The 26,383-nt window shown below is 39.3% G+C and overlaps 1 protein-coding gene across 1 annotated transcript in view; it reads left to right on the top strand.

The window, feature by feature from the left end:
• Positions 1-26,108, top strand: part of MAOB (monoamine oxidase B) — a 121,238-nt gene extending 95,130 nt beyond the window's left edge. The window contains exons 9-15 of the mRNA XM_054472753.1: positions 11,134-11,230; positions 12,283-12,336; positions 13,938-13,995; positions 17,412-17,509; positions 23,288-23,399; positions 23,989-24,051; positions 25,100-26,108. Coding sequence (XP_054328728.1) covers positions 11,134-11,230; positions 12,283-12,336; positions 13,938-13,995; positions 17,412-17,509; positions 23,288-23,399; positions 23,989-24,051; positions 25,100-25,252 — 635 coding nt within the window. The 3' untranslated portion in view covers positions 25,253-26,108. The remainder of the gene's footprint in view (positions 1-11,133; positions 11,231-12,282; positions 12,337-13,937; positions 13,996-17,411; positions 17,510-23,287; positions 23,400-23,988; positions 24,052-25,099) is intronic.
• Positions 26,109-26,383: the final 275 nt, after the last annotated feature.

Genomic DNA, 26,383 nt, shown 5'->3' with positions numbered 1-26,383 from the left:
CATCTCTTATTTTTTGACTTTTTAATAATAGCCATTCTGACTGGTGTGAGATGGTATCTCATCGTGGTTTTGATTGGCATTTATCTGATGATTAGTGATGTAGAGCTCTTTTTCATATGCTTTTTGGCCACTTGTATGTCTTCTTTTGAGAAGTGTCTGTTCATGCATTTTGCCTACTTTTTAACGGGGTTATTTGGTTTTTGCTTATTGAATTAAGTTCCTTGTAGATTCTGGATATTAGACCTTTGTCAGAGGCATAGTGTGCAAATATTTTCTCCCATTTTGTAGGCTGTGTGTTTACTTTCTTGATAGTTTCTTTTGCTGTGTAGAAGTTCTTTAGTTTAATTAGGTCCCTCTTGGCAATTTTTGTTTTTGTTTCAATTGCTTTTGAAAACTTAAAGACATGTGTTTGCACGTAACTGTTTTGTTAGAATGCTGGACATAAAATGTTAGTCCAGGTTCTAAGCACAGTTCTTTCAAATAAAATATATTGGCACAAACTCATGGAATTAACTTTCTTTAGAATATAACCAACTCTTTGTAAATCAATGAAAAGTTTATTTAATCCTCCCCCAAAATCTTGTGAAAAGAGATGAGTAATCTTTTCTAATTCAGTGTTTTAAAGTATGGATTTATAAAGCCAATCACCAAGGTTGAGATTCTGAAAATGTCTTGGCTCTCTCTCACTAGTGTCGATTCTAACATATTAAATTAAATTCATTTATTCATTTGCGCATATTCAACAAGTGTACTACTCAATTGGGTAGAACATTGCAGGGATGCTTACTAAAGTGCTGGATTCTACAATGATGGGAATGTTCTAGAGCTGCTTTAATACACTAGTCACTAGCCACATGTGGGTACTGAACGCTTGAAATATAGCTAATGAGACTTGGGAATCAGATTTTAAAATTCTATTTAATTTAATTTTTTTTTTTTTTGAGACAGAGTCTCACTCTGTTGCCCAGGCTGGAGTGCAGTGGTGCGATCTCGGCTCACTGCAACCCCTGCCTCCCGGGTTCAAGCGATTCTCTTGCCTCAGTCTCCCAAGTAGCTGGGATTACAGGTGCATGCCACCTTGCCTGGCTAATTTTTTGCATTTTTAGTAGAGATGGGGTTTCACCACGTTAGCCAGGATGGTCTCAATCTCCTGACCTCATGATCCACCTGCCTCGGCCTCCCAAAGTGCTGGGATTACAGGCGTAAGAATTCTATTTAATTTTAATTGCTTTAAATATAAATGCAAGTAGCCACATGCAGACAGCACAACGCTAGAATCTTGTCATATTTGCTCTTATAGAACCCACATTTCTTCCAAGTGGAGGCCGTGTAAGAAGAGTCAGTACCTAGAACTGAGGGTGAAGGGCGGGATGTACTCCAAGGAGGAGCAAGACTGCGGAAAGAAGGTTGGAGGCAAATGGGGAAAGTGCCACAATTTTGCCTTAGGGTGCTTCTTCCTGTATAACTACTCTTTTTCTGCTGCATCACAGGCTCCTCATTCTCCACATTGCAGATAATCATGTTTAGGACTGCTATTGGATTGGTGCATCAGTTGAGCAAGTAATCTACTGTTTGCAAAGTCAGTGCAGTGACCCACCACAAAGAGCCCTGTCATTTTAGTCTTTGAATCTAATGGCTGTAACACACTGGTGCTGAATTTCTTCCTCTTGTGACCCAGGTCACCCATTTTATATGACTGGCTGGTGGCAAGTAGATAAGGTTTAGGACCAGGAATACAGTCTTCTCTGAATGAGCATGAGTGCCTTTATTTATGGAGAGAAACTGTAACTTTCCATTCATGCCTGCAAATCTTTATCTTAGGCCTGCTATGTGCCAGGCAAGTTGTCAGGAACTAGTATCAGAAAGAAAACCCAAGACCTCCACCCCTCAGAATCTGACTTGGTCCTTGTTGGTAATGAACCTTGCGTAAGACTTTTAAAAAATGATTGTAGGCAAGGCATAGTGGTGCACACCTGTAGTACCAGCTACTCGGGAGGCTGAGACTGGAGGATTGCTTGAGCCCAGGAGGTGGAGGATACAGTGAATGAGCTATAATCGAACTTCAGCCTGGGCAACAGAGTGAGACTCCATCTCTATCTCAAGAAAAAAAAAAAGTTTGTTGACATGAGATAGCCTCACCAAAGCATTTGAGATTTCTTTTGAGTTACAACTTTAATGTATTTCTTCAACTGGGCACCTATTGTATGCCAGACACAGTGCTAGGCACTGAGAATTCAAAGGCACTTTTCCTTGCCCAGAAAATCCAGACTCAGGAAGAAGACAGTCATGCAAACTGGTAATTGCACAACGATGTATTGAGTTCTAGGCTATTATAGAAACACCAAGTAGGGCTCCAGACTCACATCCAATGTGATTCCTGTTACATTGATAAGTGTATTCAATGACACTTATTTGAAAGTTTCTGTAATGAAATCTGAAGAAGTTCACTCTTATAACAAGATCTTTGCTTTGCACCAGACTATCAACATCACTGCCAAAGACACTGTAATTAACTAGTAACAAACAAGCTCAGTCAATATGAGGTAACAAGATAGAAGAGTATGAATTAAGCAGCCCCAACAATCCAGCACAGTGATTAGCACATATCAGGCACACAGTCAGTAATCACCAGAGTTTTGGTTTTATGTTGCTTTGTTTTGTTTCACAAGTTCAGTGTGGCTCGGGTTATTAAAGAGAAGGTAACATTTTGTATTTTGATACAGACAGCGGTAGCCAACTCTTGATTGCTTCTCCCCTCCACACCCCCCACCCAATCCCAGCATCATGCTGAACACGGCTTTTATTTTATTTTTAATTGTAGATATTTAAGGTGTACCTCATAATGTTTTGATACACCTGTACATAGTGAAATGATTTGTGGTCAAGCAAATTAACATACCCATTTCCTCACATGGTCATCTCCTGTGTGTGGTAAGAGCACCTGATTGCTTGTAGATTGATTATTCCAGGAAATGCTTCCCAGTCTCTTAGTGTGTAACATCTTTGTGAATTTGCAAGGACAGGCTTCCTATTTTTTGCTGGCCTTCCACTGAGGCATTCTAAGTCTAGCCGCCCTCACCGTCAGCACCCCACCCTCCACGGGCTGCATCAGCCCTTCATTCTAGCCCACTTCTGTGGAAAGAGTAGGCTGTTAGCAATGCATTGAATTCTTGTGGTCTCCTTGCTTTTGTTCATCTATGAACCATTTCTACTTTCCCTTGAATATTTACATCTAATTTATCTCAGTTTATGTTTTCAATGGCAGAAGCTGTACCTGTTTTTCTAAATTACAGAAATAAATATAATGACCATAAAACTTTCAAAAACTGAAAGTATGTGAAAAATGTTTCTCTTCTATTGTTCCTCCCCCTAGAGGGCCACTGTTAAAAATTTAGATTGTTTATCCTTAGAGATTTACTGTATTCATAGGTAATACAAATTGAACATCCCTAATCTGAAAACTCAAAATTCAAAATGCTCCAAATTCTGAAACTTTTGAAGCATCGACATGATGTCTCAAGTAGAAAATTCCATACCTGACCTCATGTGATGGGTCACAGTCAAAACTTTGTTTCACGTACAAAATTATTAAAATATGTATAAAATTACCTTCAGACTATGTGTATAAGATGTATTTGAAACATAAATGAATCTGGTATTTGGGCTTGGGTCTCACCCTCAAATCTCATTATGTATATGCAAGAATTCCAAAACCTGAAAAGAGCCAAAATTTGAAACACTTCTTGTCTCAAACATTTCATATAAGGGATAGGGTTACTCAACCTGTACTTTAAATATATGTGTGTGAGCATCCCTATATATATGTAGAGAGAACTATATATACTGGAAATACATGTTAAATAATATAATAAATATTTTATACAAATATAACTTTAATTTTAAATAAATATGTTAATATATTTTTCCAAAAACATGTTTTTTAAAAAACATGCATCATACATATCATACTGAAATTTGCTTTTTCCTGTTAACAATATGCCATGGACATCTCTCCATAGCAGTACATTTAAATCTACCCCCTTTCAACAACTGAATAAACAGTATCTCATTGTGTGCCTTATCAGAATTTACCCAAGACATCAGCTGTTGATAGTCATTTTTCTTGTTTCCATGTTTTTGCTATTATACACCATGCTGCAATAAACAGCATCCTCCATATAGCTCTACATATTTGTATAGGAGTATTTCTTTTTGATAAATGCTGTAGGATGGAATTATCAAGTCAATTGATTTGGGTAGACCTGTGAAATTTTTGTTAGGGTCTTTCCTCTCACATCCTTGCCAGTTGATATAAGTTCCATATCTGTCTTCTCCAAATCTCATGTTGAAATTTGATCCCCAGTGTTGGAGGTGGGGCCTAAAAGCAAATGTTTGGGTCATGTGGGCAGATCCCTCCTGAACATCTTAGTGCCATCCTCCTCCCTGAGGTAATAAATGAGTTCTTGCTCTGTCAGTTCCCATGAGAGCTGGTTGTTAAAAAGAGCCTGGCACTTCCCTCCCCTCTCTCTTGCCTCCCATCTCACCAAGTGATCTGCACACACCAGCTCCTCTTCACCTTCAGCCATGAGTGGAAGCTTCCTGAGGCCCTCATGAGAAGCAGATGCTGGCGCCATGTTTCTTGTACAGCCTGTAGAATGATGAGCCAAATAAATATCCTCTTTCCTTCATATATTACCCAGCCTCAGGTATCCCTTTATAGCAACACCAGCAGTCTAAGACACCCGCTAATAATATTTAAAATTTTTTTGTCAATCAGGTAGGAGAAATTACCTCATTTATCTATAATTTGTAATTTTTAGCATTAACAAAGTATCATTTTGTAAATTACCTTTGCTCATTCAAGTTTTTTTCTGTTTATATTGCAAATATTTTCTCCCAGTGAATCAGTTTTTAACGATTTGTCGTATGATGGTTTCCCCCTACTAAATTCTCAGATACACATTGATTCTTTCTGTTCCACTGACCTTTGTCACTGCATTCTAAACATTTTTGCAGCTCTACTTATTAAAAAATTTAGACATAAACTATCATTATAGGTATTCCTAAATTATACACAAGTACCTCTGAAAAATTGTATTGTTGTAACTATAAAACATTTGAAAAGTAGACTTTTTAAAAAGCTTAAATTGAAAAACCGGAATCTCTAGTATTTTCTTCCACTGTCTAGATGTGCAGTCTAGGTGTACACCCCCACTTTGGAAAGCACAAGTTTATATTATCTAATCCTATGGCAGCATTGTACTGTTTTAATATCTGTAGCTTTATAATATGTTTATAATATGTTATATACTATGTCAGGTAGGACATTCCCTTATTATTATTTTTCGTTTAATTTTATCCTTGGTAAACTTCTTCAGTTATTCATCCAGATGAATGTTATTATCATCTCAGCAAAGCTCCTGCCTCCACACCCCTACATTACAAAAGCTTCTATTGAATTATTTTATTCTGAACATGCCTCTTTGTTACCTCCCAGAGCTACAATGGCTTCTTTTCTCTCTGAGAAAGTTAGCACTTAGGGGGAAATTTCTTCTACTACCTGAATTATTGGGTCCCTCCCCCTACCCACCCCCCCATAGTTTTTCTGTTTCATTTGTTAGTTGTGAATTTGTTTCTTCTTTTGTATTTGCATTTATTCTTTAAGAACTTCTTTAAGTGTTTGGATGTCCTTGAATATCATCTCTCTTTTTCTAAGAGTAAGGCCCTACAAAGCTGATGAGATGTTTTGTGTGCATGGGTGGGGCTCTTGAGCTTTCTATCTGCAAGTGTCAGAAATCTCTTCTGTGCTGCATAGCTTGTCCTGGCATGAACATGACTTTTCTCTCTGCCCCTTGTTCCTTCACCTCCATTAAGTGCACCCACTTGACTCAGAGGCCAGATTCACTCTGAGAAGGAAGTGTCCAAGGAGCCCCTACATCAAGAAAGCAGTACTTCCACCTTGGCCAGCCTGGCGTCCTATGCTGGTCCTGTCCAGCCGATCCCCACATAATCAGTATGCACATGTTCTTTCATCAGATCTTGTCCTATTTGTCTTCTCTCTCTCTTGCCTTCTTATAATAGGGGATTCCTAAGATGGTTCTCTTGTATTTTTAAATCTTGAGCTCTTAGACTTTAAACATTTCTTCTTCACATACTTCAGACTTTCTCAACATCTTTTCCTGCCCCAGCACACCTGAAGGGCATTCAAACACCCCTCAAGCCAGTGGCAGATTGGGACATTGATTCTAACAGGTGCACGGTGGGGAGGGGTGCAGGAGACGAGAAAGAGACAAGTTCCCTTTAAAAGGCTTCCTGGTTTGTCTGCTTATACACACGTATGCACACATGTTGGGGAGGTCCTTTCTCCGTTCTTTCTTCCTTATTTTGAAGTCTTCTTGTTGGGTTTTCTATACAACATTTGCCGCTGAGTCTTCCACAATAATTTTGTTCAAACAACCTCAATTTTGCAAGTAAATGATGGAGCAGAAGGAGTTGGACACTGCAGTAATATATTGTTATAACATTTCAGACTCTGCCCTGACATTTTCACCAGTGCCCTGTCACAGTCTTTTGAAATTGCATATACAGGCACACCGCTTTTTATTGAACTTCACTTTATTGCACTTTACAGATAATTGCACTTTTTACAAATTGAAGGTTTTTGGCAACCCTGCACTGAGCAGGTTTATCGGCATCATTTTTCCAACAGCGTATACTCACTTCGTGTCTCTGTGTCACATTTTGGTAATTCTCACAATATTTCAAACTTTCATTATTATTATGTTTGTCATGGTGATCTGTGATCAGTGGCCCTTGATGTTACTATTGTAATTGTTTAGGAGTTCCATAAACAGCACCTATATAAGATGGCAAACTTAATCGATAAATGCTGTATGTATTCTGACTGCTCAGTCAACCAACTGTTCCCACAGATCTCCCCATCTTCTTGGGTATCTCTATTCCCTGTGACGCAATAGTAATGAAATAAGGCCAATGAATGACCCTACAGTGGTCTCCCCAGTGTTCAAGTGAAAGAAAGTGCTGCACATCTCTTGCTTTAAATAAAAAACTAGAAATGATTAAGCTTAGTGAGGAAGGCATATTGAAAGCTGAGATAGGCTGAAAGCTAGGCCTCTTGTGCCAAATACCCAAGTTATAAATGCAAAATAAAAATTCTTGAAGGAAATTAAAAGTGCACTCCAGTGAACATATGAATGATAAGAAAGTAAAACAGCCTTATTGCTGATACAGAGAACTGAATGGTCTGAATAAAAGATCAAACCAGCCACAATATTCCTTTAAGCCAAAGCCTAGATCCAGATCAAGGCCCCCAACTCTCTTCAATTGAAGTTGAAGCTGCAGAAGAAAAGTGTGAAGCTAGCAGAGGTTGGTTCATGAAGTTTAAGGAAAGAACATAAAAGTGCAAGGTGAAGCAGCGAGGGCTGATGAAGAAACTGCAGCAAGTTATCCAGAAGTTCTACCTAAGAACATTGACAAAGGTGGCTACATTAAACAACAGATTGTCTTGTTTTGTTTTGTTTTGAGATGGAGTCTCGCTCTTTCACCCAGGCTGAAGTGCGGGGGCGCGATCTCGGCTCACTGCAACCTCCGCCTCCCGGGTTCAAGTGATTCTCCTGCCTCAGCCTCCCATGTAGCTGGGGTTACAGTCGCATGCCACCATTCCAATCTAATATTTATATTTTTAGTAGAGACGGGGTTTCACCATGTTGGCCAGGCTGGTCTTGAACTCCTGACCTCAAGTGATCCGCCCACCTCAGCCTCCCAAAGTGCTAGGGTTACAGGCAAGAGCCACCACACCCGACCAGAAACAACAGATTTTTAATGTAGACCAAACAGCATTTTATTGGAAGAAAATGCCATCTAGGACTTTCATAGCTAGAGAAAGGAAGTCAGCACCTGGCTTCAAAGCTTCAAAGGACAGGCTGTCTCTATTGTTAGGAGTTAATGCAGCTGGTGACTTTAAGTTGAAGTCAATGTCCATTTACCATTCAGGAAATCCTAAGACCCTTAGGAATTATGCTAAGTCTACTCTGCCTGTGCTCTATAAATGCTATCAAACAGCAACAAAGTCTGAATGACAGCCTATTTATAGCATGGTTTACTGAATATTTGAAGCCCACTCTTGAGACCTACTGCTCGGAAGAAAAAAGATTCCTCAAAATGTTACTGTTCATGGACAATGCACCTGGTCACCCAAGGGCTCTGATGGAGATATGCAAGGAGATTATTGTTGTTTTCATGCCTGCTAACACAATGTCCATTCTGCAGCACATGGATCAAGGAGTAATTTCAACTTTCAAGTCTTATTATTTAAGAAATACAGTTTGTAAGGCTATACCTGTCTTACAGTCCTCCTGCCTGTCTGATGGATCTGGGCAAAGTAAATTGAAAACCTTCTAGAAAGAGTTCACTATTGTCAATGCCATGAAAAACATTCGCGATTCATAGAAGGAAGTCAATATATCAACATTAACAGGAGTTTGGAAGAAGTTAATTCCAATCCTCATAGCAACTTCGAGGGGTTCAAGACTTCAGTGGAGGAAGTAACTGCAGATATGGTGGAAATAGCAAGGGAATTAGAATCATAAGTGGAACCTGAAGATGTGAGTGAATTGCTGTCATCTCATGATAAAACTTAAATAGATGGGGAGTTGCTTCTTATGGAAGTGCAAAGAACGTGGTTTCTTGAGATGGAAACTCCTCCTGGTGAAGATGCTGTGAACATTGTTGAAATGACAAGAAGGGATTTAGAATATTACATAAACTTAGTTGATAAAGCAGTGACAGGGTTGGAGAGGATTGACTCTAATTTTGAAAGAAGTTCTACCGTGGGTAAAATGCTATCAAACAGCATCGCAGCCTTCAGAGAAATTTTTCATGAAAAAAGGAGTCAATTGATGTGGCAAACTTCATTGTTGTCTTCTTTTTTAAAATTGCCACAGCCACACCAATCTTCAGCAGCCACCACTCTGATCAGTCAGCAGCCATCAACATTGAAGCAAGCCCCTCCACCAGCAACAAGATTACAACTCACTAAAGGCTCAGATGATTGTTAGCTTTTTTAGTAATAAAGTATGTTTAAATTATGTACGTATTTTAGATATAATTCTATTGCACACTTAATAGACTACAGTGTAGTGTAGATATAACTTTTGTATGCACTGGGAAACCAAGCAATTTGTGTGACACAATTTGCTTTATTACAATATTCACTTTATTTCCATTATCTGAAATGAAACCCAATTATCTTTGAGGTGTGCCTGTATTTTGTTCAGGAGGGAACTGAGGAAGACACTCTTATCCAGGATGAGCTGAAATTGTTTCTCAAGTTGCTCTTGACGGGGGAAAGAGTCTTTGGAGGTCATGTTTGAAATGAGGGTTTGGGGCTCTATGAATTTCAATTATACATGTCCTCTCTGCTCTGCCTCCAGATAATAAGTATACAATCATGTCATCTGCAAACAGAGACAATTTGACTTACTCTCTTCCTATTTGAATATCCTTTATTTCTTTCTCTTGCCTGATTGCCCTGGCCAGAACTTCCAATACTATGTTGAATAGGAGTGGTGAGAGAGGGCATCCTTGTCTTGTGCCGGTTTTCAAAGGGAATGCTTCCAGGTTTTGCTCATTCAGTATGATTTTGGCTGTGGGTTTGTCATAAATAGCTCTTATTATTTTGAGATACGTTCCATCAATACCTAATTTATTGAGAGTTTTTAGTATGAAGGGCTGTTGAATTTTATCGAAGGCCTTTTCTGCATCTATTGAGGTAATCATTTGGTTCTGTTTACGTGATGGATTACGTTTATTGATTTGCGTATGTTGAACCAGCTTCCCATCCCAGGGAGGAAGCCCACTTGATCGTAGTGGATAAACTTTTTGAGGTGCTGCTGGATTTGGTTTGCTAGTATTTTATTGAGGATTTTTGCATTGATGTTCATCAGGGATATTGGTCTAAAATTGTCTTTTTTTGTCGTGTCTCTGCCAGGCTTTGGTATCACGATTATGCTGGCCTCATAAAATGAGTCAGGGAGGAGTCCCTCTTTTTCTATTGATTGGAATAGTTTCAGAAGGAATGGTACCAGCTCCTCTTTGTACCTCTGGTAGAATTTGGCTGTGAATCCGTCTGGTCTTGGGCTTTTTTTGGTTGGTAAGCTATTAATTACTGCCTCAATTTCAGAACTTGTTATTGTTCTATTCAGGGATTCAATTTCTTCCTAGTTTAGTCTTGGGAGGGTGTATGTGTACAGGAATTTATCCATTTCTTCTAGATTTTCTGGTTTATTTGCGTAGAGGTGTTTATAGTATAGTACTCTCTGTTGGTAGTTTGTATTTCTGTGGGATTGGTGGTAATATCCCCTTTATCATTTTTTATTGCATCTATTTGATTCTTCTCTCTTTTCTTCTTTATTAGTCTGGCTAGCAGTCTATTTTGTTGATCTTTAAAAAAAAAAACCAGCTCCTGGATTCATTGATTTTTTGAAGGGTTTTTTGTCTCTATCTCCTTCAGTTCTGCTCTGATCTTAGTTATTTCTTGTCTCTGCTAGCTTTTGAATTTGTTTGCTCTTGCTTCGCTAGTTCACTTAATTGTGATGTTAGGGTGTTGATTTTAGATCTTCCTTGCTTTCTCTTCTGGGCATTTAGTGCTATAAATTTCCCTCTAAACACTGCCTCCAGATAATAAAGAACTACTTAGAATAAGTAACTTCTCATAAAATGTCAGTGTTCAGTCTCTTCTTTTTTACAGTAATGAACTGGTATTTCCTTTACACATCTTTGGATTTATTCTGATTTCTTATGAAAGAGAAAACAGGGAGCCCAAGTATTAACTGCAAGGAGAACCAGATTTCATTAAATGGTGACCTGGATGAATTCTTAATATCATATGCTTTATTCTTTGCAAAGAAGGGCTTATGGTTTGATTTTTTCAAAAAATGCTGGCTACTTATCCCTCCTTTGACATCAGTTTGGTTTGCCTTCATATGTTTGGAGTATAACATGCTATATTTGGCCTTTGGGCTTCTCAAGTTTAAAAACATGCACTTCATTATATCTGCAATGGATAGTTTGATAGAGTGATGAATATGCTCTTCCATTTTGCTGTTTTCTAAGATTACTGTGGAACCATGATTATTGATGGAGAGGAAGCTCCAGTTGCCTACACATTGGATGATACCAAACCTGAAGGCAACTATGCTGCCATAATGGGGTAAGGCACAATTATGGTGTTGTGGCTGCTATTCAGTGTTGACAAGGTAATCACATACTATTAACAAATGTGCCCCAAACTTTGTTAAGTGATTTTTTTTTTACCCAGTGGCACTATTTTTCAAATTCAGCAGTATAAAAATTATTACTGGTTCTTTTCTAAATAATGTCTTCCATTGAATAAATATCTAGGTAGGAAGCAGAATACCAATAACATTTTAAAATTTTTATGTTAATTTTCTATTAGTATTTAGTGTTGGGGGTAGACATATTTTGGTGACCCATCTTTTGTTGAAAGCATGATAAAAAGACCTGACTTGGGGTGTTTTACTAAGAGACTTCTTGTGGAGGCTGTGTGGGCATCCATGTTACTTAAGTGAGATGCTGAGATTTCTGAGTCCCAGTAGAGAAGAGCCAAGACCGGCCCAGTCTTCAGCTTTCCAGAGACCACCAGCACATGGGAAGGGAAGACTAGGATATCCTGGTCCAGAGAGGTGGTGACCTGGAGTATCCAAACTTAAGATGGGCCTTAGGACATGTATGAGTTTATCTGAGAGAGAGCCAACAGTCAGAACAGGGAGCTCAAAGCTAATTGTTAGTTGAAAGCAATCATGGGGCTAGAAATGGAGATGGAATCTAGAAGGTTGGGTACTAGGGAGACACCATGGTGGAGACAAAACCAAAGAGCAAGGACTGGATGAAATTGGAAGAGCTCAGACATAGCCTTAAGTGGTTATCTGAGGCCCAAGGGTTATTTTTATTGACCACCAGCTGGGTGAGGGGAAGTGGGTCAGCCATAGTGTTATCCAAGGCAAAAATTATGGCCAGTCTTCTACTTTTAGTCACTTGACTCCTTGAAGTTAGAAAGTGCTCTTCAATGTCAGAAATTTGATATGTAAATCATAAAACTTTGAACGTAAGAAAAGCTAGTGTATAGTTTGTTTCTTTTGGTTGACTTAACTGTGTAAACTGGGCACATGTGTAGCTACAAAAACGAGGCTAGGATGAAAGCAACCATTAATTTCTCCCCTTTTTCTTGTTTATATTCTTTAGATTTATCCTGGCCCACAAAGCCAGAAAACTGGCACGTCTTACCAAAGAGGAAAGGTAACAAAAGAAATGCTGCTTCTTTCATTTCTTCCTTCCTTTCCCCCCACTCCGTCCCTTCCTCCCTTTTCTCCTTCTTTCCTTCTTTTCTACCTACTTGCCTGCCTTTCATTTTTACTTAACTTTTCAACTTACAGACTGCCTAATTATATGTGTATTGCCAATGCTACATGTTTGCTATGTTAATTATAAGGGTCTTGTTGTAAAAGACATAGTGCTGATAACTTACGAACCAAAGTATTCAAATTAATATTTATTGAGTTTATTGTACATAAGACACCATGCTAGGGGCTATGGAGAATATGAAAATGGATATAACCCAGGGGCTGAAAATTTGCTTGTGAAGGAGATAAACCACGGAGAAAAATTACTGTGTTGTGGGGAAGTCTGCTGTACACATACTACATGAATGATGCATAACAATTACAGATTATAGGTACAGTGGGACTAATTCCTCTGGAGGTGGCAATTTCTTCTTGCAATTAGTGTTCACCAGTGCCAATTATTTATTCCCACACCACTGCTAATAACCTATTTACCAGGAAAGAGCTCCTGAATTATATTATGATGCATGCTTTCCGATTCCATCAGGGTTCTCCCCAATGACCAATGTTACCTCTGCACATGGCCAGGGCTGTAGTGGTCTGCCTGGGCCTCTTCCCTAAAAATGTCCCCACTAGAATCTAAGATCATGAAGGTAGGATGTTTTGTCTGATTGGCTCACTGCTGGGTTTCCAATGTCTGGAACAAATCTTTTCCCACTTTGCCTTTTGATCCTGTTTATGGCTTATTCATTTTATACTATAATAAAATTTTATCTTTTCATGTAATCAAATTTATCCATTTTAAAACCATGGTTTCTGAATATCTATCATACATAGAAAAGACTTTCTCATTCTAAGATAACTTTTTAGAAATCACCCATTCTTCCATTCGTTTTATGGTCTGACCTGTTATATGTAAATCTTTGATCCTTCTGAAATATATTTTGGTGTAAGAAAATAATGTAAGTATCCAAATTTGTTTCTTTCATGAGCAGCTATCTGTCCCAGTGCCATTTTATTGGAAACTGTCTTTTCCCTGTGGGTTTGAAATGTCTACCTTTATGAATTCTAAATTTCCTTATATATTTGGTTCTACTTCTGTACTTATGTCTTTGCTCTTTCTAGCCATTCTTCTGCTTGTGGCAAGTTACCTCATTTGTATAAAAACAAAGAAAAAGACAGAAAGACAGAGAAGGAAGAGAGGGAGGGAGAAGAACTTAGGCATTTTCATAAACATTTGTTTCATAAACATTTTGTTCATAAACAAAAGGGCTCCTGGATTTAAAATAATAAAATAATACCATAATTCAGGCAACGAGTCACTTTACTTTCTTAAAGACTTACCATCAATCCTGTGTGATTAATATTTGTGACCTCAAAGATTTAAGACATCTGAAATGGAACAAAATGCCTTGTTTTAAAAAATTAAAATGAAATGTTGGAGTGGAATCAATGGCTCATGGAAACTTTGTTATGAGGGGATAAATGCCTCTTTCCCACTTTTTCTTTCCTTTCCTTCTTTCCTTTATTTTCACTTTTGTCTCTTTTCATTCACAGGTTGAAGAAACTTTGTGAACTCTATGCCAAGGTTCTGGGTTCCCCAGAAGCTCTGGAGGTAAGGCTGCTTCTCAACCCCATACTAAGGGTGAGAGGCCTTTCATTGTCCCCAAGTGGCTAGCAGGGATAGGTTGATGCAAGTTGGGTCCTGAATTTCATGTTTTTCCCAGTATATTTGCAGAGGCATCTACACAGGACTGGTCAATTTACAAGTGGTTCCAGAGAGTGTGGGCCCTGGCTGTGCTCGTGACAGGTCAGGGACCTTGCAATATGCTGTGGTTTAGATGGTGCTACATTGTCCCTGAATTCAGAGTTTCTTCCTGGAAGAGGGCATTGGGTCACTCTGCTTCCAGTTCTGTTAGGCGGATAAAAGAGGGGAGCCTTTACTACCCATAGGAAGATCCTAGATCCTGGCGGCCAGGATAGGGATGAAAAGGGCTTTTTCCCCTCTCTGGTGATCTTGTAAAAAGGGCAGAGTCTCACTCATGTACATAAACCTATACCTACCCCATCCCCCACTGTCTCACAGTTAAAAAATAAGATTACCTGCCCCCACTCCTGCATGGCCTCTTTTCTGCCTTGTTTTACCCTTAAACATGAGAGATGTGAAGAAGACAGGCTGTCTGTCTGTATGCCAGTTGAGTTTTCTAGACACCTTTGGAAGTAGCCTGAGAAAACGGTGATCTTCAAACGAATCAAGTAGAACTCTAAGGTGGTTAAAGGTGGGATGGGGCAGGGTAGGGGGCATTTGGTGACAGTCAGAGGGCCCAAAGTACTCATAACAAGTACCCATAATCACCTCCCTCATCAATATTTAAAATGATGAATTGGTGTTCTCATGACACTCATCAGACTGCTAAGTTTTTAATGTTTTGACATTGACTATGTCACCTTTTGAAAGTGATTATTAAATCCAATTATCTGTGAAGCATTTGAAGACAATGGAGACCAATGTACAAATGAGCAGTTAATGCATGAGAAAAGTGTAATGAGGAGGCTGAGAATGTTTAACTTGTTAAGCCTCTTAAATCTAAGTCTCTGTAGTATATACCATAATCTAGTTGAGCAGCTACATGACTTAGTCCTATTACTCTAACACGTACTTTGCTCAGCTTTGGAGTGACTTGCTTCCTCCTGGTTAAGTTGTTGTGTCTTTCAAATTTGTGATTTTTGTCCACTATTTTAAAGCAAAATTCTCTCCCTCCCTCCTCGCCCCGCCATTGCGGATCTTCTGTACTTGATACAGGTAAAACACATGCTCTTGATGTTTCTTGGAATTCTTTCTCAGCAAATAAACTAGAACAATTAGAGAAACAATATTAATGAGGAATATGCTTTGCTTTTTTTTTTTTGCTTTCATATACCATTTAGCAAGTTTAAATATAGGCATAGCCTCCAGGCTCAAGGATATTGAGTAAAGTATCAAAACAAAAAATACAGTATATACTAACTAGAAACAGCACTTAACATCTGCTAAAAATTATTAGTTTTTCTGTTTAAAAATGCCATTCAGCATGATTTATAATCCTTTGGGTATATACCCAGTAATGGGATTGCTGGGTCAAATGGTATTTCTAGTTCTAGATCCCTGAGGAATCGCCACACTGACTACCACAGTGGTTGAACTAGTTTACTGTCCCAACAACAGTGTAAAAGACACATGCACACGTATGTTTATTGCGGCACCATTCACAATAGCAAAGACTTGGAACCAACCGAAATGTCCAACAATGATAGACTGGATTAAGAAAATGTGGCACATATACACCATGGAATACTATGCAGCCATAAAAAATGATGAGTTCATGTCCTTTGTAGGGACATGGATGAAGCTGGAAACCGTCATTCTCAGCAAACTATCGCAAGGATGAAAAACCAAACACTGCGTGTTCTCACTCATAGGTGGGAATTGAACAATGAGAACACATGGACACAGGAAGGGGAACATCTCACACTGGGGCCTGTTGTGGGGTGGGGGGAGGGGGGAGGGATAGCATTTGGAGGTATACCTAATGTTAAATGATGAGTTAATGGGTGCAGCACACCAACATGGCACATGTGTACATATGTAACTAACCTGCACATTGTGCACATGTACCCTAAAACTTAAAGTATAATAAAAAAAAATGCCATTCAATGCTAGAGTTCTGGAGAATAAAGAGTGTGGAGTTGATTAAAAAAAAAAAAAGCCATTCAAGATATTTCACCCTGGTAGATATTCAAGCTTTGTGAAGTTACATTCTGAGGCACTCCCAGGCTAAAGCAGTTTGTTAATTGAAGTTCCTGCAACAACTCGTGAGATGGTTTTTTGGGGAACTTCAGTTGAAGAGGAAAGCATTTGTCCTCATATTTTGAAAAAGGCTGATCATTTTTCATTTGAGAAAGTCTCTTTTCCTAACAAGGGTGTGCATGATTAATTCCTGATGATAAAAATAAGTTGGTCCTATCCTTGTTTGCTCTTGGCATAGAGAGGGCCACTTGTTTTATTTTTGCTTTGGTGTCTATTTTGTGGAAGGAAGAAATTCCTGGGAACAAGACACATTGAAAGATAAAGTCCAACCTTTCTTCTGATTGGCTGGAGACAGCCAGAGAAGCTTGCTTAGGAGGTGGATGTAGCCGTCAGATGCTGGGGCGTGTAGCGTGGTGATACCACAGAAGACCTGGAGCCACTTAACCCATCAGGCAGAACCTCATAATCATACTTTGTAAATAGGATGCCTTACAAATGACTGTCCAAAGTCAGCTGTGTGATTGCAATTCTTTTAAACAAAATGTTTTTCAAAATCTCTCTTTAAAACAAACATTGTTTTCTTAAAACTTGCTACATTCATTTTATCTTTTCGAAGTAATGCTTAATGATAAAGCTTCTGTTTGGTTACTTTGAAAAAGCATTTGAGCTTTACAAAATCTCTGCCAGTTTTGCCTGTTCATGGCAAAAAACATATTTTTCAGACCAATAGTTGTTTACAAATACCACCATCAACAGAAGTGCTTGCCTGCCACAAAAACATGTTTGTCTGTTCAGCTTCCCTCAAGAAAGCTCACCTCCACCAAAACATGAACCTGATAATCCTTTTTCTTCAACAGACATATTTTTCTGCCTTTTTTTCCTATCCAGCCACTCCAGTAAATATAAATCCTTTTAAAAACTTTTCTTGAAACCATTAGGCACTAAAACTTTTTAATAGGTAAAACCAAGGTAAAAATGGAATTAGACTATCGCAATTTATGAACAGTACTTAAGATACAAAGAAACCAAATGAAAAAAAATTCTGAGATCTGAATTTCTTAGAAGCTTATTACCAAGGACATTTACCTGCCCAAAGACATATCTTTAAAAACATCGGGATAATGCAACTCTATTTCTGAAATACATTGGTTTGACAATACAAAGCCTACTAAACTGTTCGATTTATTCTAGGCTAAATAGCTTTCTCTGAGTCTCCTTCAAGTTTTTATCGCTCTGTCTTGCAGCCAGTGCATTATGAAGAAAAGAACTGGTGTGAGGAGCAGTACTCCGGGGGCTGCTACACAACTTACTTCCCCCCTGGGATCCTGACTCAATATGGAAGGTAGAGTAAAAGCGTGCTAAGCTGTGACTGAAATCCCCTGCATCTGAATCCAAACCCTAAATAGGTTCAGGTAGCTCTTCTCCCTTGTTTCTTATAAATACAAAAAAAAAAAAAAAAAAAAAAAACCCAATTTCCTTTGTATCTTACGAATGAAATTGTGTATCTTATGAATGAAGTCGTGTATCTTATGAATGAAATCATTAGAATTATACACACACCATGGTGCTGCTTTTCTCTGGAAGAGCAATTCCAATCAATATAATCATAGAAGGTCTCAGCATAAGAATAGCATTTTACCCCATTCTTCGTGATGTGATTATTACACATTGCATGCCTGTATCAAAACACATCATGTACCCATAGATATATACACCTACTCTGTACCTATAAAAATTAAAAATCAAAAAAGAGTAGCATTTTAGGTAGTCCAAGGGTTCACCCACAGTGTCAGAAGAAGTGTCCTTATACTGAGTTAGGACTCAGTAAAACTTCCTCAAATGCCACTGTACAACTGCCAACATGGGAACAAAATTATAAAAACAAAATGAGTTCTAGACTGGACATGAAGAGACTTGGGTCCCAGCTCTGATTCTACCAGTAACAAACTTTGTCATGCCAAACAGGTCACTTCTCCTTTCTGAACCTCACTTTCTTAGCAAGTGGATGGGAAAGCACGAAATGATGAAAAGTGAGCAATAATCAGTATGTTCAAGAAAGTATGAGTTTTTTTATTTTTTGATCCTAATCCTTAGACGCTGGGAAGTATGAGTTATTTTTTAACATCCTATTGAGACAGAATTCACATACCATACAATTCACCTATTCAAAACAGTGCACAGTTCAACGGCTTTTAGCATTCACAGCATTATACATCCAAGTATGTTGTTGTTTAGTTAATTCATTTGATGACAATAAAGGAACTAATAATATAGCAGTGATTTTTATGACTACTATAGTATTACTAAACCAAGCAATAATTTAATGCCAAAAGCTTAATCTAAATAGAATGAGAAATGTAGACTAGTGAGTCAAAGACTGTTGAAAGTATGCAGCAAACAGAGGGGGTAAGTGGAAATGGCTAATCAATCTGCCCATGAAAACTGGTCAAATAAGGAGTAAAACCTGCTTATCAGAAGATACGTAATAACTTTGGTTAGCACTTTCTTTACCTGCTTCAAGATGATAAAATATTATCCAAGAGAACATTCTGGGGCCAAGGGGCAGCACCTGATAAGCTACTGGGTCATTAAGTTAATTTTTAGATATGCTGACTGTATTAGTCTGTTTTCACACTGCTGATAAAGACATACCTGAGACTGGGTAATTTACAAAAGAAAGAGGTTTATTGGACTTACAGTTCCACATGGCTGGGGAGGCTTCACAATCATGGTGAAAGGCAAGGAGGAGCAAGTCACATCTTACGTTGATGGCAGCAGGCAAAGAGAGAGCTTGTGCAAAGAAACTCCCATTTTTAAAACCATCAGATCTTGTGAGATCCATTCATTATCACGAGAACAGCACAAGAAAGACCCCCGCCCATGATTCACTCATCTCCCACCGGGTCCCTCCCACAACGCGTGAGAATTATGGGAGCTACAATATGAGATTTGAGTGGGGACAAAGAGCCAAACGGTATCACTGAGTGTAGAATATGTCAATGGTATTTGTTTCATTCTGCGTTTATTGGCTAAGTGCCAACCATTTGCCAAGCACTGTGCTGAAAACTTCAATACCAAGGACAGCCTCCCTGCTGAGAAGGAGCTGACAGTGTTGAGGGCTAGGGTGGGGATGGGGAGAGGACGTGACATCAAAATTGACTCTAAAGTACTGACATATATCCCTGGGAGGGAATAAGGATAAACGAGGGCACTACTGTATCACCACTCAGAATGTTACCACTGAGGTAAATGCTCTGATACAGGGGCATAGAAATACCACTGGGACACACAGAGGCACAGGCTAGCCTTACTTAGAGAAATCTGGGGAGGCTTCATAATGCACATACCACCCGAGGGTTGTAGGAGGCAGAGAAAGGCTATTGGGGATGCAGTCTATGCAGATGGAATGGTATGAGGAAAACGCTAGGATCCCACAGGTTTCTGGAAGGTCTGGGGAAGAACTTTGCATGGATGGTGTATTAGGCCATTCTTGCATTGCTTAAAATAAATACCTGAGTCTGGGGAACTTATAAAGAAAAAAGGTTTAATTGGCTCACAGTTCTGCAGGCTATACAAGCATGGTGCTGGCATCTGCTCAGTTTCTGGTGAAGCCTCAGGGAGCTCACAATCATGGCAGAAGGCAAAGTGAGAACAGGCAAGTCACATGGCGAAAGCAGGAACAAGCAAGTGTGGTGGGGAGAGGTGCCATACACTCTTATGTGACCAGATCTTGCTAGAACTCACTATCATGAAGAAGGCACCAAGCCATGAGGGATCCGCCCCCATGATGCAAACACCTCCCACCAGACCCCACCTCAAGCATTGGGTATTGCAATTCTACATGAGATTTGGGCAGGGACAAATATCAAAATATTATATCAGATGGGCTATGGGTGATATTAAGGACAGAATGGAGAATCAGACCAAAGGGGGAGGAAGAATACTTTGCCCTATATGACACATTCAGGAATACAAAACTTGATATTTCAACAGAGAACAGCTATCACTGCATTACTTTTGTTTTTGGCTTTGTTTTAAGTCAAAAGTGTGATATGATTAGATTTCTGACCACAGAGTGGTGGGTTTTATGCTCAATTTCATAAATATCTTTTGGTTTGGGGAACAAAGAGGACACTTACCTGAACTAGCCTGATCCTGACCACGTGAGAGAAGCAAGATAAATCCCATTGTATCTGGCATTGGTGGTGATACAGTAATGCCTTCTTTTATCTTTATTCATTCCCAGGGATATATGTCAGGCTTCCTATAACTATCTTCAATTTGTAGGGTAAAAACTAAGGCACAGCATAGCTTAACATTATTCCCAGCTTGAACAGAGACTACCTGCCCAGATGACTTCCCTTGACCCTTCAGGGCCATGGCATTTAAGATATTGCAATAAGTTTTATATTCAGAGCCCTGGAAGTTCACAGTACATGTTCTGAAGGAAGAGAGAAGACAGAATTACCAGTACAACTTGGTAAAGAACTAAATATACATTTCTTAAGAAATGTTTCTTCTGGATAGGGTGAAAAAAATGATTGTCGTGATTATGCAGTAAAACTCATAAGCCACAAGAAATATATATGCAGTTCTCCTTTATGATGTCCTATATCTTTTGTAAATATATACTGTCTGCTCTCGCACCTGCAAAAGAAGGGGCAGGTATTTTTCTTACCTGGTTGTTGGACTCTTTTTTTTCCCTAAAGGAACATAATTTCCAAATGACAAGTGGAGGGAAACTATCTCTTTGTTTAAAATTAATTCTTGGTTTTCACATATTCTGATTGATAGTATGATTAGTTTTCTAAGCCTTTGTTCTTTCTTCTAATATTTCATTCTTAGGGTCTAGTCAGGCCTCCTAGTGGTCTCCAACTGGGGTTAGTTTTCTCCATTGAAAAAAAAAGTAAACATGCAGTGAAAAACGGCATTGTTTAATCAACACGGGGAAAGTCAATCCACCTTCTCTTGTAGGAAGGGTTCCTTCCTGAGTACCCATAGGCTCTCTATATATTTCATGTGTTGTCATCAATATACTAACACAGATGTTCCTCAAAATATGATGGGGTTATATCCCAATCAACCCGCCATAAATTGAAAATATTATAAGTGGAAAGTGCGCTTAATACACCTAACGTCCCGAATATCATAGTTTAGCTTAGCTACCTTAAACGTGCTCAGAACACTTAAATTAGCTTACAGTTGGGCATAATCATCTAACAGAAAGCATATTTTCTAATAGAGGGTTGAATATTTCATGTCAAGTTTTAAATACAGTATTGAAAGTGAAAGACAGAATGGTTGTATGGGTACTTGAAGTATGGTTTCTACTGAATGTGTATTGCTTTAACACCATCATAAAGTTAACAATTATACGTTGGAAAACATCTGTATTCTATATAATATCTCTCCTTGTATTTTCTTCTCCTTTTTTTGATGACTGCAATCAGAGCAGGTGAAAGAAAACCCACCAATGCAAGCCAGCTCATTTGGTTTTCTAATAAAAGGCCCAGTGGTGTACAGTGTTGACTAAGATGGAGCATGGATGTTAGTTCTTGACATCGCTTATCAGATATAAGAGAATCCTGAGACAGGATGAATAACGGCATATTGATGGTGCTTTCCTTATGGTATTTTTGTCAGAGCAACAATGAACTGCCCCTCTTACAGGCCAAGTGCTGTGACATTTCAGTCCCTTGTATAGCATGTGGGCAGTCTACTAGCTGTTAAATATAATAGGGTGATGATACACCAGGCAAAGAATATAAGATTAAAAATGGAGACTTTGACATTTGTTAGACATGGTTCAAATCCTGGCTTTGCTATTTTCTAGGAGTGTGGCTCTTGGCATATCACTGAACATTTCTCCAAGCCTCAGTCTCCTCATGTGTAAAATGAGATAATGATAATAGTAGCTATGTCACAGAGTTCTTTAAAAGATTGAAGAAATAATGCAGTAGAGAGAGGAAATATAACTAAGTGGTTAAGACTGTAGGTTCCAGAGTCAGATTGCCTGTGTTCAAATACCAACTCTGCCACTTACTAGCTGTGACAGAGAGCAAATTACTGTGTCTTTGTTGCTGGTTAGGTTCCAGGAAGCAGACCCTGAAACAACGATTAGCAGACAGGATATATATTAAGGCATGCCCTCAGGATTGGCACCTGTGGAAGGGAGAAGGAAGCAGGAGTGGGCATAAGGAGAACTTGGGCTGCAGTGCAGTTCCAGTGAAGGCCTCAGCTGACCCCAGAGGAAGTTCCAGAACTAGAATGGCCCTTCAGAGTGGGAGGTCTCAAGTTGGAGCTTGGGAATCAGGTATTTACAGCCCATGGTGATCAGTCACTGGATGCAACTGCTATTGGAAGGAGGCATGACCTAGTAGGTGACATAGTTTTTTTTAGCAGAGGCAATCTCCAAAGAGAGCAGACATCAGTAGGCCCTCTTCTGGCAGCACTCCCAGCAGCTGGGAATATGTCTTTCATTCTTGAACGGGGCCTGCGTGGTTCATCACAATGTCCACCACAGTCTACCTCCATATTCTCATTTGCAAAATGGTGATAATAATAGTACCGACCTCACCAGTACAGGCAAGTGTTCAAGGAATAGGAGTTATGGAGCCGTAGTCAGACTGTCAGATTTGTTAAATGTTACTGATGGAAAGGGTCTTAGAAATCAGTGGACCATTCCCTTTAAGAGGCAAGGAAGCCAGAGCACAGTGAGAATAAGTGATTTGCCAAGTTCACTAGTGGAATAACCAGTGGGGAATTGGGGGCATGTATCACCTTGCCACAGAGCCAGTGAGCCATAAAGGGAGCCATGTGACTGGGCTATACAGTCCCTCACTTCATGTTGATGAAGCAAATACATAATTTACGTCCATTAATGTCAGCTCCTTCACCTGCAACTCTTGGTGCAGGAGTGAACTTTGGCTTTTATTCTATTTTGTTTGTGACAAGGATCATGCAAGAGCTGGAGGAACCACATAAACATTATTCCAAAATTGCCAATGTCCTTCTTAATTGTTTAGAATCTGAGGAAGCTGATCAGCATTGGTCTTTATGGGAAAACTTTTCTCTGACTCTCTGAGACTGACCACTTTTGCCTCTTTGCTTTTGTTCCAAGGGTTCTACGCCAGCCAGTGGACAGGATTTACTTTGCAGGCACTGAGACTGCCACACACTGGAGCGGCTACATGGAGGGGGCTGTAGAGGCCGGGGAGAGAGCAGCCCGAGAGGTAGGTCTGGGGTCATAGATTATGGGGAAGGAGGCAACTCATGGTCCTGACATGTAGGTCAAAGATATCTGAGAGCCTGGAGACCAAGTCTCCAGTAACCCCCATCTTAAGACCCATAAAATGCTATTTTAACCATTGTCTCAAGTGAAGTGAACACCTTAGCCCGAAGTAATAATGAAAATACCTAACATGTCACCCAAAGTAAAAAGAGCCCATGGGGCAAATGATCAACCTGACTATACTTGAAAGATAACCTAGATCTGATATTCTAGAACCAAACATGCTTCTATTAGGACTCAAAATTCAATTCATTTCACAGGAAAGAATTTCTGACAGTTCCTCTGATGTCATCCCTATTTGAGGTGTGTTCATAACTATTAAAATTTATGGTAAGTCTAATGATTGGAACCTCTTATACCACAGGACAAAGACCTTTTGGCGCCTCTTAAAGGTTGAATGGAATGTTCTGGACTTTACCTTGGTGTTTTTGATGGATATCTCAAGAGACAGTTACTTAGTCCTTTAGGGAGCAGATTAGAAGAAAGATGGTGTCACTTTTGCTATTTGCCAACGTGTTCTTTCATTTCAGATCCTGCATGCCATGGGGAAGATTCCAGAGGATGAAATCTGGCAGTCAGAACCAGAGTCTGTGGTAGGCTATGTTTTATTTCATGAAATTAGATATCTTTTCTCTAAACCCATTATTTGCACGAAGAGCACACTTGTATATATTCACATACCTTTTCCTAAGTGATTCAACTAAGTGATTCACCTAGGTGATTTAAACATGAATGTTTAAATAAGTATCATGGGTTAGGGTAGAGGTGAGAGATTTAGATGAACTTTGATAAATTTGCAGCTGCCACGTTCATTACAGATTATTAGGAAAAAATATTTTTTGATGAGGAGGGAGACATTTCTCAGAGACTTCTAAAAATAATAACTCAATAAATGCCTATCAAATAAATATCTAGCCTGGTGATTCTCCACAAGAGGTAGGAAAAGAAAGGAAAGTGTGTTAGCATCTCCTGTCCAGGGACAAACAGATGGAATGAAATGGAGAATATTTAGATTAAAATTTTATTTTTAATATACTCATCATTTTTGTAATAAAATCCTAGGAAGTTTTCCTGGCTGGAAGGAGGGATGCATAGAGGTTAGAGTGAAAACACACTTTAGAGGACAAAGTCGCAAAGGTCAGAATTATTGCTCTATCCTTTTAAGTGTGAAGTCAAAGAGAATACGCCTGCCACTCCACAGTCATTCTCTTAGTGCTTCTGCCAGGGATGGGACTGTGGGCTGTGGGGGCCATTGATTCATTTACTAACAAGTATTTATGGCACACGTGTTCTGTATCAGCCATTGTGGCAAAGGCACAGCAGCGTTTTTGTGGAGCTCAACATCTGGTGGAGAATGCAGATGATAACCAAAAAGTACAGAACAGTGAAGAAGACATGCTGAGAAAAAATGCAAAAGGAGAATGTCATCCTAGGCTGGGGGCTCAGGAAAGAAAGCCTCCCTGAGGAAGTGAAGGGTCCAGGGAGGAAGACAGGGTAAACAGTACAAGCAGAGGGAACATCGTGTTTATTGGTCTAGAGGTTGGCAAGAATGGGTCATGTTCAGAGAGCTGGAGAAAGTACAGACTTTCTGGAATAAAGTGCACAAGCCCTGTACTAATACCCAGTGTTTTCTGAACCCAGGATGTCCCTGCACAGCCCATCACCACGACCTTCTTGGAGAGACATTTGCCCTCCGTGCCAGGCCTGCTCAGGCTGATTGGATTGACCACCATCTTTTCAGCAACGGCTCTTGGCTTCCTGGCCCACAAAAGGGGGCTACTTGTGCGAGTCTAAAGAGAGAGGGTGTCTGTAATCACACTCTCTTCTTACTGTATTTGAGGTATGGGTTTGGGGAAAGAGTTGCAGTAAAGTTCCATGAAGACAAATAATGTGGAGTGAGGTGGGGAGCGTGAAGATAAATCCACCTCTGACTGTAAAATACACGGTAACTCTTTCTCCATTGTGGCCCCTGCTTCGTGTCCCTTATCTGGCTTAGTGTTCTGTTTCACCAGTTTCCAAGTTTATTGCCCTCAGAATCTTTAGAATAGTTAAATTGGCTTGTTTAAGGTTCTTGCTGCCCCACAACACACCTTGCCCATGCACAAGCAATGAATTTTTTCGTACCACTGTGGCTTTGTGCTTGTTCTTCCTCTTACCTGTAATAGCCTCACCTTCCCAAGTTCTTTGCATTAGTTCGTAGAATACTGTATTGTTACAGCTGAAAGACATTAAAGACCATTTAGTCCTCACCTTCTGTTTTAGAGTTGAGCAAACTGAAGCCCACAGAGGTGGAACTTAATTACCTAAGAGCCACAATAAGCCACTGGTATCTGGGGGACTAGAACACAAATCCAACGCTTTTCCCACCTCCTTGGATGTATTCCCCAATTATCCTCCTTCACTGCCTGTCATAGTTACTGATAGTGTCCCCTTGTGTGGGTTTACTCTGTGCTAAGTTGTCTTACACTTCTCAAATGCTACTCAGTATATAGCCTTAAGTCTTACTGTTTTGTGCGGCGTGTCTCCAGCTGATTTTAACTTTTTTGATGGTAGAAATTTTATCTCTTCTTCCTTTTGTATCCTCCATTGTGTCTTCATACAAAGGACAGTACACACTTGGGTAATTAAAAATAAAAGTTGATTGACCATATCTGCTGTCCTTTCTTTTTGGGTAACGACTTTCAAGCTTTGGACACATCAAATCAAGATCCAGTATTAGGTATATAATTGTGACTTTAAAGCATTTAGTCAAAATTTCCTTGAAGCCTGGATGATGCATGCATTTGATTGCATGATCCATCATGGGTGGCATATGTGTGAGCATGCTGAAAATGATTTATAAAGATATGGTAAGAATACTAAAAGATACAGTTCCTTGCCTTCACTACCCCAAAAAATACCTGCCAAAATAAATGACATATTAAT

Source organism: Pongo pygmaeus, chromosome X, assembly GCF_028885625.2.
Source record: "Pongo pygmaeus isolate AG05252 chromosome X, NHGRI_mPonPyg2-v2.0_pri, whole genome shotgun sequence".
Lineage (NCBI taxonomy): Eukaryota > Metazoa > Chordata > Mammalia > Primates > Hominidae > Pongo > Pongo pygmaeus.
Note: the sequence above shows the minus strand (reverse complement) of the source record. Positions and strands in the feature narration are given on the sequence as shown.